This window comes from Bombus impatiens, unplaced genomic scaffold (assembly GCF_000188095.3).
Source record: "Bombus impatiens unplaced genomic scaffold, BIMP_2.2 scf_0349, whole genome shotgun sequence".
Taxonomy (NCBI): domain Eukaryota; kingdom Metazoa; phylum Arthropoda; class Insecta; order Hymenoptera; family Apidae; genus Bombus; species Bombus impatiens.
Window position 1 is genome coordinate 155221 of NT_176768.1, and position 14147 is coordinate 169367.

The 14147-nt window shown below is 36.5% G+C and overlaps 1 protein-coding gene across 4 annotated transcripts in view; it reads right to left on the minus strand.

Annotated features, from left to right (window-relative positions):
• The window catches only part of LOC100749681 (hemicentin-1), a 431443-nt gene that overhangs the window by 13170 nt on the left and 404126 nt on the right, over positions 1-14147 (minus strand). Inside the window, exon 21 of one of the 4 annotated variants that reach the window (XM_024367725.2) lies at positions 722-1363. The exons of the other annotated variants lie outside the window; for them this stretch is intronic. Coding sequence (XP_024223493.1) covers positions 722-1363 — 642 coding nt within the window. The remainder of the gene's footprint in view (positions 1-721; positions 1364-14147) is intronic. 4 annotated transcript variants of the gene reach the window in all.

A 14147-nucleotide genomic window follows, 5' to 3' on the forward strand; every position in this document is an offset into this window, starting at 1 on the left:
AATTAAGATGCATGAAAGAATGGAAATGGTGAAAATTTGATTTTTCGATCATAACATGTTTGTTAAACAAAGCCCTTGTCCTTCTAATTTCTTAACGTTAATCATTTGTTTTTAAAATGTTGACTGATCGCGACATGAAAATCATACAGACGCTGTATCTTAAATCAATAGGAAATTAATCGAATAGAAATCGCTGATTAGTGACATTATTATCTCGCGAATGGAAAATGATTTTATTCGGTGGAAAAATTGAATATCTAATCTTTTTCTGTAATTTTATTTAATAATCGAATCTTTCCTTCTACAGCTCTGTTCCGATTACGTGGCACATCCTGTTACCTAACAGTATTACGATATATTTCCTTTCAAAACTACATAACATTCCTTCAAAACGCATGATCAAACTAATCAAACAAATGTTCCATAAATCCTCTCCATTTTTCTCTCCCACTGTAAATAAACCCGTCCTTCAAAGAACATGCATCTTATCCAGCTCGAAAAACACGTTGTAAAAACCAGATAGATACGTAGATAGAACACAAGAACGAACGATTGGTCCGATCGATCGATCACCCTGCGGACGATCAATCCCAGTGTGTTCGTTTCAACAGCTTCGCAAGAAACGAGCGATCTCCTGGGGGCGGCAGCAACGGTTCTTCACGAACTGCTACGAATACGGGTACTTAACGTACATAGGAAGGAACACGAGTAGTCGACAAACCTTGGTCCTCGGCAACGAGATGTTTTTCGGTGGAAAAACGGGAGGGGGGACGTTTTGATAGGTGTGCTTCGAGGGATCGGTCTTCTTCAACTTTCTTGGCGCTGGAATCGGCGGTGGCGGTGCCACTGTCGGATTCGACTGTTTCTCGTCCGATTGATCCTTGTTCGAACGACTTTCGTTCGAACTTTCATTAAAATTTTGATTCTGATCCGATTGGTTGGTGGATAAAGACGGTGTACCAGATCTGACGATAGTCGTGATCGTACTGGTACTTCCGTTCTTATGAGGGCACTTGTATATCGGAATAGCGTAAAGCTGATACTTCCTGTGCACGTTGTTCTCGTGCCTGCGACACATTCTCAGTGAATAGAATTGCGAACGTTTGTGCTTCCTTCGGCGTGGCTTTAGGCTGTTGTATTTCAACACAGGCGAATTATTCCTGGGCATGTTGTAGTCGCTATAGTGAGGGCCTAGGTGGCTCCTGGTCGATTCATAACCGGAACTAGCGTCGCAGAGAGACGCCGTTCTGCTAGGCGACCGCGAGGGACATGGCGAGCTCTGTACCGAACGATGATGATGACGATGGTGATGATGCAACGTGCCATGCAAAGCCGAAACTCGGGCAAACATAGGGGAAACCAACTAAAACAAAAGACAACCGGCCGCTACTTATGCTCGAGTTTCACTCTTTCCACTCCAATTCATCTTTGCTCGCATTTTACGATTTATAGACATTCATATAGAAATTTTGTCTAGATATTTGATATCGATAGGAGCTACTCCTTCCAATTAATGATATATCATTTTTAATTTTATGTGGATATCGTTGCGTGTTAAGTGAGAATTATTGGAACTTGGGGCATCTACTATACCGATACCGGGTGTTTCTAAGTTTTTTTTCTAGAATATATCGTCGAAATAATTTCTCAGTTATGCCATTTATCGATTATATTGTACAAAGTGTTTCCAAATTTACAGTATATCGTTTCGTGGGGCAATTGCGGTACACCCTGTATTGATTTGATACTTGATATCGACCGATGCACCTCATAAAGTTAGAGGTTACATTGCAATTATGAAGTATCGATTTTTGACTTGATATTGATATCTATAGAAAGTATTCCTACAAACTAGCAACATTAAGCTTCTCGAACAATCTCTCGACGAATAAATCTCTCCGAACGTATTAATTCAATTACTATCTTCAAGAATTTTAAATTTTCTTGAGGTAATGTGAATAATAAAGATTTTTACCTGGATTTTATGAATGTAATTTACAAATTGAATAATAAACTCTAATAAATAATAATTTAAGATTCTCACTTTTAATCGTTCTAATAGAATTGGAGTGCAAAGAATTAAAACCCTTCAGACAGTTCAGTGCGAAGAAAAATTGCAAACACTTGTCAGTTAATTAAATTCACTTATATGATAATAGAAATGCATAATTGAACAAGTCCACTTGGTATAAATAATATAAAGAACCAAATAATTTTATTCTAGCGAATTGGCCTGTGAACTGATCTTAATGAACGAGCTGATCTTCAATTTGTCTGTGTTTTATCATAAATACTACGATATAAAATTTCAAGCAGGAAAATCGAAATAATTATGGAAAATATAATTCTTGCAGCTCGACCAGTCGTCGAACGCTCATATTTAAAGCCGACAAGGAAATGCCGCTGGAAATAAATAAACCGCGCGAAAAGCAGCCGCTATTATTAGTTTTCATTGTTTCAAGGTACTTCCGTATTTAATTTCGAATAATATCGGAACACGATCGAAGGTTTTTACGCGAAAAATACTCGAGAAGTTTATGCTCTCATCTGCCGAAAATCTATCTTCGTAGCCTTCCAACGAATTGTTTATATTAACGACGCTCCTATATACATGTTAAATATTTCGCGCGATATTTTTGCACTGAACAACCTCTGGGTTTCATCAAAATCGTCTTCAAACTGCAACCAGTTTATTTCCTCGGGAAGTTGAATGTGGATTTAATCGTACGAATAATTCAAAGTCCCCTTCTTTCTGTTTCTTCAACGTAACATTCCTTTTAAATAACTTTTATTTGTAAAATTGAAATGTTGTTTATAAAAGACAGAATGCGCGAGGATACTAACTGTACAGTATACACGTTTTAAATTTCTTCTCATTAATTTCAAATTGCATCTTTTCTCGTTTACTCGTATAACACGAAAATCTACATTGAGAAATCATCTTTACTCTATCCGCATTACGAATTGTACTCGGGCCTCTTTGAAAGCTAAGATTACGAATCATACGAGTTTTCGATTATCGTTTGTTTGCGTCTCTTGTTATCGAGCAGGACAACACGCATTTGTAATCAAGATCGGTCGTTTGTTCGAAAAATTCGTTCACCGAGCATAGGGCCAGTTATTGTCGCTCGAATAATGTCGCAGGCGTACCGTGCAAGCAAACAGGCCAAACGGACAAACTGGAATACTGGCTGCAGAATGAGATCCGGCCATCGAGACGGCTATTGTCACGTGTGCTTCATTTCAATCTGAGTGGACGAAATTGCTGTGCTAGGCGATTCCTCGGAACGATTTCAAGACCAGCGTCGAATAACAAGCAGAACAAATATAAAACAGGCTGCTTTCTAGCTGTTTCACGCTGTTGCTTTCAGACATTCCACTTACCTTGATACGTAGATACGATGGAAGAGGTCGATTGCCGTGAAAAGGTCGCATTAAACACGAATGTAAGTCTCGTTTAGGTTTGCCAAGTTACTTGAATTCCAACGACTTGACTAGTCTGAACGAAGCTTTACACATATCCGTATCAGGTTACTTAAACTTAACCGACTTTAAATGAAATATGTAATTCGATTCGTACGAAGATAAGTTTGAAGTCAAGTTACCTCGAATCGATTTGAAGGAAGCTTTAAATACCCGTGTCGGATTACCACAGCTCGAACATAGGCTTAAAGTTACATAACTCAACTTGTACGGGCCCAAACTCGAAGCGAAGTTGAGTAAGTTAATCCGAACGAGACTTCATAAAGAGAAAATCGTGTTCAGCGAGTAAATTTGCCGGAACGAGCACGAACGGGTGCGTTCGACGGGTTTCGCGAGGCGATCGGAAAATTAATTTGTTATCTCTGTGTAATTTTGACACGGGTGCGGGGTGCAATATCGATCAATCCGCCGCGTCGATGACGATTTATGATGTGACCGCTCGCGACTCGTTTCCCATTCACCTACGGACACCGGCGTGACGGCCCGTGGTTTGCACGGATTCGCCTGAATATCCATTCATTAACCCTTCACGCTTCTGCTACATCGAGAGAGGCGACCGTTGCTTTATCGACGCCACGGCTTTCGCCTCCCGAACGAATTTTACGCTTTAAGGACACGTCGTAATTTTCATCCCTTTGCGACACGCCATGCATTTCGAATTTTAAAATTCGTTTAACCACGTATGACCACGAGCTTTGCTGTATTATTTAACGAATTAAGTGATACAAAAGATAGTACGGATCCTATATATATATTCTTTTTCACGGATTACCTCTGTGATTTCTGTATAATCAATTCCTTTTTTGAAATTTCTCGTCAAATTAAATTCCTTCTTAACCTTCTACCCAATCTTGTTTAAGAGGAACCTGTCCTAATTTGTTCAAATAAACGAACTATTCAAGCGCGTTATACGATTTCAATTACAGTCTACTTCAGTGACAATTTCTATAATTCTCTTTCATTTCTATATTCCCTTAAAAGTCATTGTTAAGTCAAGCATCAGTTTTACTTTCTCCCCCAGTTTCTTTTCAAATTTTTCTCTATTATTAACCACATCATACAATTTCCATGTAAATTCCCACATACTTTTCCCTTTCTTCTAAATCTCGACGCGACTTTCAAACGTTCGAGAGGAATCTCAATTACCACGACCCTTCTTTCTCTCGTGACCTCGATATCCCTCTTTATCCCTCTTTATTTCACCCACCATTCGAACCTTGCTACACGCTAGTAATTTCATTCCCGATACACTCAATTATCGAATGTTAATCATCGATGCATAGCGGAGTTTGTTAATTATCCTCTTCGAAGGGAAACTCTGGTGGTGCGTGAAGCTGACAACCACAACAACAGGTACAAAAGGTTAAACACGAGACAAAGATGGACAAAGAGAGGGGCACAACAGGTACAGGGAAACGGTTAGCCGATCGTAAGACACGCAATTATTGAAATGGATGTCCAACAGAGGGATGAGGTCTCGTGTCGAAAGGGCTTTGAAGGCCACTCGATGCCGCGTTGCATCTTTAATCAGGCATCGTTGCAATTCCGTGGCGTAATCACAGGAGGGCCGGGCGCGCGTAACGTGAGATGCAAATTGGCGAACATTTATCGACTCGCTGATTATTTAGCGTCTCTAGGAAATTGATCCCCGGCCGAATGGTCTCGTTCAAAGCGTTCAAGATGGATGATAATGCCTGCCCGTCATCATCGCTATGGGGAATTTCAGTATACGTGCAGATTTTCCAGAATTTAGTCGACTGGAAGTGGTCCGATTCTCTTGTTTCGCTATATACTGAGTTTGATACTGGAATTATCAAACCATGTTCATACGATCTAGATCTTTCGTTTTTTTTTTGTTTTCAATAACAACGACGTTTTTTGGAGGAAATAATTCTGACCTTTGTTGAGCCAGAAATCGAACAGCTATATGTGTCTTTACGACATACCTTGTACAACTTCCAAATTTGAGCGTATGATGCATACCATGATATTATTGCGTCCCCATATCAAAATAAAAACCTACTTAAGAATAGAAGATGGACAAGCATCGACAGAAAATTCAAGGTACGCGAAGATGTACTTGGTCGATTGATGCGAGGAAGGGTCGAAACTCATTTAGAATGTCGTTGCACGGTGGTATCAGAGTGCCTGGAATCTGAGTTCGTCGAAAACTTCGTTCGACAGGCTAATTATTTCTCTTGTGACATTTTAGCCTCGTATCCCACTCCTGTCTCGTCCCTCAATCCGAACAATAATGCTTCCTTGACGTGATCACGGCAGAAGTTCCGCTCGTTTCCATTTCCGAAATTAGGAGCGTTCTAGGAGGAGGGGGCAGAACTTTTATTCATTGTTATCCGCTCTTTGATGTCGAAAGTGGACGACGGAGCGCGTTGCCAGTTTTTAGTTAAGCGTCCCCCTGGCAAAACACCGACAAAAACTGCGCCGAACGTTAGCCACCAGCACCGGTTTTTAGCAGAACTGCTTTGCAATTCCAATGGAGGAAAGCAATACTTTCGGCGAATTATTAGCTCGAAAGGTTCGGCCCCGCGCTTCTCTACGAGGCCTCTCGCTCTGAATAATGTTGTTGATTTTTGTTTCCAATGAACGCCGATCATCGTATGGATGGTGTTTCCATGTGAAATACGATGAACTCCGTCGGTAATCGGATGTATTATCGTTTTCAGATCTTGTTTAATCGTTTTCGAGTATTTGATCTCCGTTTTATCGTGAATAATACTGCTGATTTTTGCTCGGATAAACGCAACTTGTATGGCACTTTCCATTGAAATTCGATGAAGTATCTCGATAAGAGGATGTATTATCGTTTTTAAATTTTGCTTCACTGTTTGTAGAATGTGGGCTATATTTAATCAGCGCGCCACGTTTAAGCTCTCGTTTAATCGGTTCGAGAATCGATTAACGAATGGAAGTTTCTAAAATAATACGAAGCTAATGTTCTTTCTGTTAATTGATGAAAGCTGTACGATATTGTTTCTGATCTAGTCTATCACACTCATAAGTTATAACTTAATAAGCGATAACGAATCCTTTCGAATTTCTTATTATTCTTATTACCAACGTTCATATCGAAGCAGAAATATGTCCTACGTAAAACTTTGCTAACGTTATATGCAAATTCTGAGGATCGAAAGGTACATCTAAAGGCAATTGCATTTAAATGCTTGAAAACTTTCTAGATTCGTCTCTATATCGATATACATTTTATCGAGGCTATATTCTTTACTTCGGATTAAGATTCGACAAAACTTTTCTTCAAGATTTACGTTCTTATATTTCTTGCTTCGTCCAAAATCGAAATATAGTAATGACAAAAGAGAAAAAAGAGGAAAAATAATAGAAGAAAAGGAAAGGAAAGGAAAGTATTGTCGAGTGAATATACGATAAATCACACTGTTTACGTAGTTGTAGAGCATCGGAGCCAACCCTTTTCTCGTTTGTTTTTCCCGCGGGCTATTTCCCTCCGGGGTGAAATAATTTTTAACGTTAATGGATTTTACGCATTAGGATAGAATGGGTAATACACAATTATACGTCACGGGCATTGTGTCGTGGACGAGATCAGAATAAAACGACGGATTGAAAAGGGAGGAAACGGAGGAAAAAGGGCGAGTGGGTTTTCCACTCAGGCCGGGTGAATTATTTCTTAATGAAGCAAAGGAGGTGCCATTACGAAGACCTTATCGGAGCCCTCGTTTCTAATTACCCTTTAATAATTTAGACGGTCTGCAGTCCTTTCTCTTTTATTCCACTCTTATTAGCGAATTCGGGTGAAACGTAAACAGCTTGCCAATTAAAACCGCTGGATCGTAACAATAAATTATTTCCTAATCGTCTAGAGCGGGTTTTTAGGTTTTCGAAATTAGTATTCTCTTTAATAATTATCCTACTATGTCAATGATTATGTCTTTTTCCGTGTTTTATGGATGTAATAAAATGCACTTGTTCACTGCAAACGACTTATGAAGAATAGTATAAGCGTTATTACGTTTCACAGTGGAAATGAATTTATTATACGGACCACGATCGATCGAATTAATTGAAAAATAGCAAAAAGACAAAATGATACAAGTATTATTTATTTAAATGTATCGTGGAATTTGATATTGTTCCATGCGAGTTCTTTGTAATAAATAAACTTGTACAAATAAATCGCCTACTTATTGAGAATATTAACGTATTGGATGATGAAGTTGAGAAATTTACAAAAAGTGAAATTGTATGCGATCAGTTTAGTTTCTGACAGACTTATTTATGTATGTATGTTTCGTCGTTTTGCCATATATAATCTCGATTAAATATCATAAAGTGTAACTGAGCGAAAGATCAAGTAGCTTCATACTGCTTCTATAAATTTTATCTTGAAAGACGTGCACGGAACTATAAGTAGATAAGGTGCGAATTTCTAATAGGCACTCGTAAATGTAAAAAATATTATGTTCCATCTCTAGAAAAATATACAATATCATTCTTTTCTTTCAACATCCTAACGTTCTCCGCCAAGTTCGAATTTTCTCACGAATTTTACGCTTTCCGCATTCTCCTTCGCTACATTAACGCGTATAGATATTTTACTATGAAATTTTAACACTATTTCTTATCATCGTCTAATATTCGTTTCGTATAAAAATTTTACATCGCCCTTTTACTTCTCGTTGTCGTAAACGCATCGTTGATAACGCGAGGAAACGTGTTGCATAAAAGAGAAACGTATTTAGAAACGGGTTCGAGAACGAAATAAAAAGGTGGCGAAGCAAAAGTGACGAGGGAATCTTCGCGGAAATACTAACAGTATGCTGTTATCGCGACTAAATACGATATACATTCAATTTCGTTATACGCGATACTGCACTTCGATATTCAAATTAAGACAACAGTATTGCTCCGGGATTTTCCTGTTCAAGCGATCGTCGTACATTTCTCCTTATGACAGAAACTAAGATCGCGAGCTTAACATTTAACGAATAAATTCCTTTGGAGTCTCCTAAACCTTTATCTTAAGAGGTTGTTTACCAGAGCTCAGATCGTATCGTTCGTTTTATTGAAATGAAAACGTTTGCCCCGCCATCTTTTCCTATCGTAAGCACTCGGATTCTCGAGTTCTACTTTTCTTTTTTTCTTTTTCTTTTTTTTTTTTTTAGATTTGCTTATGATACTTTGATTCTACGAGCCTTAATTGGAAATAAAGGACAAGGTAGAAAGTATCGTTTCTTTTTTAGTAATTTCTGCTCTCCGGATGGAACGGAGAGGGAAATTTAATTAAAAGAACACTCGATGTTCTGTTTAAGTTACAATTCAAGATCATGGTACATATCTGAAATTTCGTTAAATTAAAAATCTATCATACAGTTCAGAAATCTTGAGTTGCTAATTTGAAAATTCTTCTGGAAGAGATGTTATTGGATTTATTAATTTGTAAACATCCGATTAATTTAATCGTTTATTTTATTATTTTTGTATAGAAACGGCAGGCCTTGTTTGACTCGCTGCTACTTTTTTTTTAAATGTTTCAAACAAAACACGATTAGAAATGCCACTTCACTATGTATAAGTATTATAGATATCATGTCATCTCTGAAAATACCAATCTACCGAAATATCGACGTTTCACCATTTTCTTCCAATTATTAAAATTCGCTCAGTTCGGCTGACTAGCTTTCGTGCAAATGACAATTTTCAAATTAATGTCAATCTCGATTAAGACTCGAGTAGAGTGACGAATAGTACTAAAACCGAGCAACGTGAAAAATATCGAACGTCATATGATATCACAGTTTTCAACATAAAATTTTGTTAGACACCGTATTGCACCTGTCTACGTTTATTCACTACTAAGTGACAAATTTTCACACCACTTGCACTATTCTTAATTATTATCTATGCATGCTGTATAAATTGTATTATATTACGAATTGGTAATTTCACGGTTAAAACTGTAAAAAAATGAGAGCGAGCAAACATTGTTCGCAAATTGACGAAAAAGCGTCAGTAAATATGGAAAATATATGTTCCCATTTACAACATATGACAGATAACCATGATCCTCGATACGAATCAGATTTCTTTAACTGACCAGTTTTCAAATGTAACAAAAAGTACAAAAGTAGCCATTTCATAACGGAAATTATTTGTAAAATCCGTCGCCATTAGCGTTTCGACTAATAAACCCTTTTGACGTGACAACATTTTTCGAAAAAAAGGAAAAAAAAAAAGAAAGATCGAGCCCAACATTCGTTTATGTTATAAATTCGCAATCAAGCGCAATGTAAAACGCGATATATCCGAAAAATGTTTCCGAATGGAAAACGTAGCTATGGAATTACACTCTGCACGTTAAACACCAATCGAGCTTCCCAACGATGTTTATTATAGAAGTTTCATAAAGCATGACCGTGTTTCAGAGTTCTCGCGAAATTACGATACGATTTTAACCCGAACTGTTTCACCTGAGCAAACGGAACTGCAAGTATCGTCAATCTCGATATGTATTATTTCGACATACAATGGTTCACCAAAGTATTTGAACACCATTTATAGATACTCGATGTGTGTAATAAACCTCGAGTATCATCATCATTCCGGTAAAATTTGGAACACGTTTGAAGATTTATATAAAATTTACAAAATATTTAATACGAGTATAGATTTCCCAGAAATTGCAAATGTATTTAAATAATCAATTATCCATTATATTAACAAGCCTCGATATTTAGCGAAGTGGTCTTTAATAATTATTTTATGCCTCAAACTGCCGTGTTATGCCGTATATTTCAAATTATTATATATCAAATTTTACCAATATAATGTTGACAATTGTGTCTTGTTACGGTGCTAATGAAATTTTAATACATTTTATATAACACATTATACAGGGTGGTTGGTAACTGGTGGTACAAGCGGAAAGGGGGTGATTCTACGCGAAAAAAGAAGTCGAAAATATAGAATAAAAATTTCAAAATTTCAAAATTTCAAAATTTCAAAATTTAAAAATTTGAAAATTTAAAAATTTGAAAATTTGAAAATTTGAAAATTTAAAAAATAACGTCAATCGAGACAACGATCTACAGTGAGATCCGTTATAACGAGACGCGATAAAGTGCACGCGTACCGAGCGAAAATTCAAAGTCGATTTTCTCGAAAACAAAGCTTCGAACGAAAAATTTTTATTCTATATTTTCGACTTGCTTTTTCGCGTAGAATCACCCCCTTTCCGCTTGTACCACCAGTTACCAACCACCCCGTATAACGCATGTACGTAGATATACGAGTTTCTCATAGTAAACGTTCAGGATACTTTAATGAGTTTATTATTATTTTTCTCCGATGGAATCGATCGAAATTTTCTGCTAATCGATGCACTATTCTTCGAACGAGTTAGTCTCGAGACGCGATTTGGCGACATCCTTTCGACAAGGGAGAAAAGTTCAGAAGCTATTCGCTTGGGAATTGTTGCGCGGCGCCATTTTCTTCGGTCCTCAGATTTCCTCTTTCGCTTTGAGGGCTGCTCGATATAACGAAAAATGAATTGAATAAGTCCGTCGGGGAGAATTCATACTCGAAATGATCAAAGTTATCAGCAGATAGAAACGAGCACAGACGTAATGCTTCCTTATAAATCATCTGTGAGTTTCGTGATGTGAAAGTCAACCTTCCACTAGACAAACTCCTCGTTTTCCCATTTTTTTCTTTTTTCTTTTTTCTCAAAGTAAGATATTTGTCTGTGTTTGAAAGTCACTGAGTTATTTTATATCTTTCGTAGCTTTCATCGGCGTTACAGCGTTCGGATTTCTTTTTAATTCAATTGAATTTTCATTTATCAGACGCAAATCGAAGTTTCGTAATTTATTCGTAATTTCGTAAATTAGTCATGTTACCTGAATTCAAGTAATTTGATATTTTTTCAGTGTATATTTGTTCTTCGTTTGATTTTAAAACGTTCAGTTGAACTACGCTTGTTCACGCTAGTTAAGTTACTTTACGTCGAGTTGCTTGCGTTCAAGTAGCTTGAAATTATTTTATTAACGTGAACTGGCCATTCAACTTTCAACCTTCAAGTGAAGTTGAAAGTATTTTAATTATTTCTTAACTTGAAAGGAACAGCAGTTGTTAGATGAAACAATGTTACTTATGTTTGAAACAAAGTTACTTAGATTCAAAGAACTTCAAGTAATCTTGACTTATTTTTATGAACGCAAAATTAAAGTCAAGTTATTTAAATTTGAACGATTTTAGGCTTAGTGAAAATTCTACATTATTACACATAACGTTCACTTGTTACTTTACGATTGAACGCTAATTAGTTTTATAATTTTTATAATTTTAAATAATTAAATGAATTCAGTTCTTCCTTTGTCTTTACATAATGTGGAATATCATTTAATATTACTGTAAATGATTAAAAGGAGATGTTTCAGCTCGATGTACTTCATACCGATTATAATTAAAACAGCTAATTGATGTGGTCAGGCTGAAAGATATCCAGGATTATTACACGCGAACGCATTATTTTAAATACGATAAATATAGATAGATACGAATAGATGTTCTGGTTGCAATTACAGAGTAGTAGTTTAAATACAATAAATTGTAACGATATTACGTTCCTGGTAATTAGTGTATGTTAATTTGCTTTGAAATTCATACTTTCTCCGTGTACGGTATATTCGTTTCACATCATCGATACACGTACGGTTCGGAATGTAAAAAAATCTTTATATTAAAGGATAATATAAACACGATATTTTAAATATGGCAAATATGCTACAGGCAATCTTTTCATGAATTTTGAATACACGAGCGTTCACGGTAATTTACATTGTTCGTTTAAAATAATTTTAACACAAAATCCCCTAAATTTTTCGAATCGCTCAGCTCTATCATTATCTTAATAACGATTATTGAATATACGCTGATCATTCTTATCACGTTATTCATAAGTATGTTTGTGCTTTTGTTATATATTGTATATATTATATAATATATTCTGCTCGAAACAGTACGCGTTTGAAATTATTGAAACATATTTTGAATCACTGTGTTCAGGCAGTGTTTGACTTGCGATCATGAATTCCATTGAACGTTCTTTGTTAAAAAAAATATGAGACCCAAAGATCCGGCACAAAGTAAAAGTATTGATCGTTTCAACGAAATCATCTTATTGCATTTTGTCATGACCAAATACGAATAATATAAACGAGCTGGAACCTATCCATTACATTTCGCGTATTCATCGACTGATTCATTTGAAACGAATTTTTACCTTTTCAAATACTCTTCAGCCCTTTTCATCTTCGTGAAACTAATAATTTCACTCCAATTTCATCAACGCGTGAATGGCAAATCGACAGGCAAATAATAATCAGCGATATTGTAGCAGGGTCTGGAAAAGTGGCCATTTCTCGTCATGATATCATTGGATTCAAATAAATAAACATTTGGACGCATGATATAACCATCGATCGATAATTTACGCGTTAATCTGTCGCGGATGGGCGAGTGGTTGCCACGATGAAATATGGATCTCCGACGAACGAGGCGAGGGTAAAAGCTTCCGGTACCAGAAGATACTCGACAAAGGGCCCCTTCTCTAATATCCACACTCTCCTCTGCCTCTTCGCGCTCTCCACTCTTGTCCATACTCAATTACTTCGGATACGAACCGTTCCTGCTTCCGATACGGCCATTACGGGGACACTTGGTTAAATAAGAGAGAATTAACCCCACTTCTGCCATGGCAGACGCTGTAAACTTAGTTCTGTCTGTCGAAGGGTTCCAACCCCTTATACGATTTTGTCCTCGTTCAAGCGCTGTCGCTGATGGGAATGTAGGAAAGCAAATTTTCCAGCCGAGTAATATCGTATCTATTGAGTTACATTTGCATTAAATGATAAGTAGGCTGCGGATTTTCATACGAATTCATATTTTTGTGGATACAATGAAGAAATTAGAACTTAACTTCAATGGAAATTCCTATTGTTTGTTAAAAATTATAACGAGCACTGTACTCTCTTTGGATATTTTTTATATTTTTGTATTTTTCTGTACCGTATAATATTCGCGTGCTGTGCAATTTTTCTATCTCTAAATTTTGCACAAATGCATAAAATGTTGCATGTTACATCTGTATGTTATAAATATTCGCGGTTCTTTCATCATGTACAGTAACGAGCACGTACGTAAATAAATACAAGTACCTACTTTTGGCAATTTCTTGGTTGTGCATTTCAATTGTGTTTTTACCTAAAACGGTATGTATTTTTTCAACGTTTATTATAGTTTCGTGAATAGTTCATTCCATAATAAAATGATACTAGTTTAAATACTTCACGCGAGCTACGAAAACAAAATATTCTTATGTATACACTTTCCACTGTATGTTTTAGCAATTTTATTTTATTTCTTTGTTATTGTACTGCTGTCCTAGGTTGGAAAGGAAAAGATTACTTATTTATGGGGTATCCCACGAAACTGGGTCAAGCCATAGCTTTAAAACGATAGAAGGTAGGAAGATAAAAATTTCACTAGGCAAAATGAAATGGTTTTGAATGATACATTGCGTGGTACATGTATTTGCTACGGAATTGGAAATGTTTTAAAGGTTCCTAGAACACACTTCTTTTAAATAGAATATATTTCTGTCAAATGGA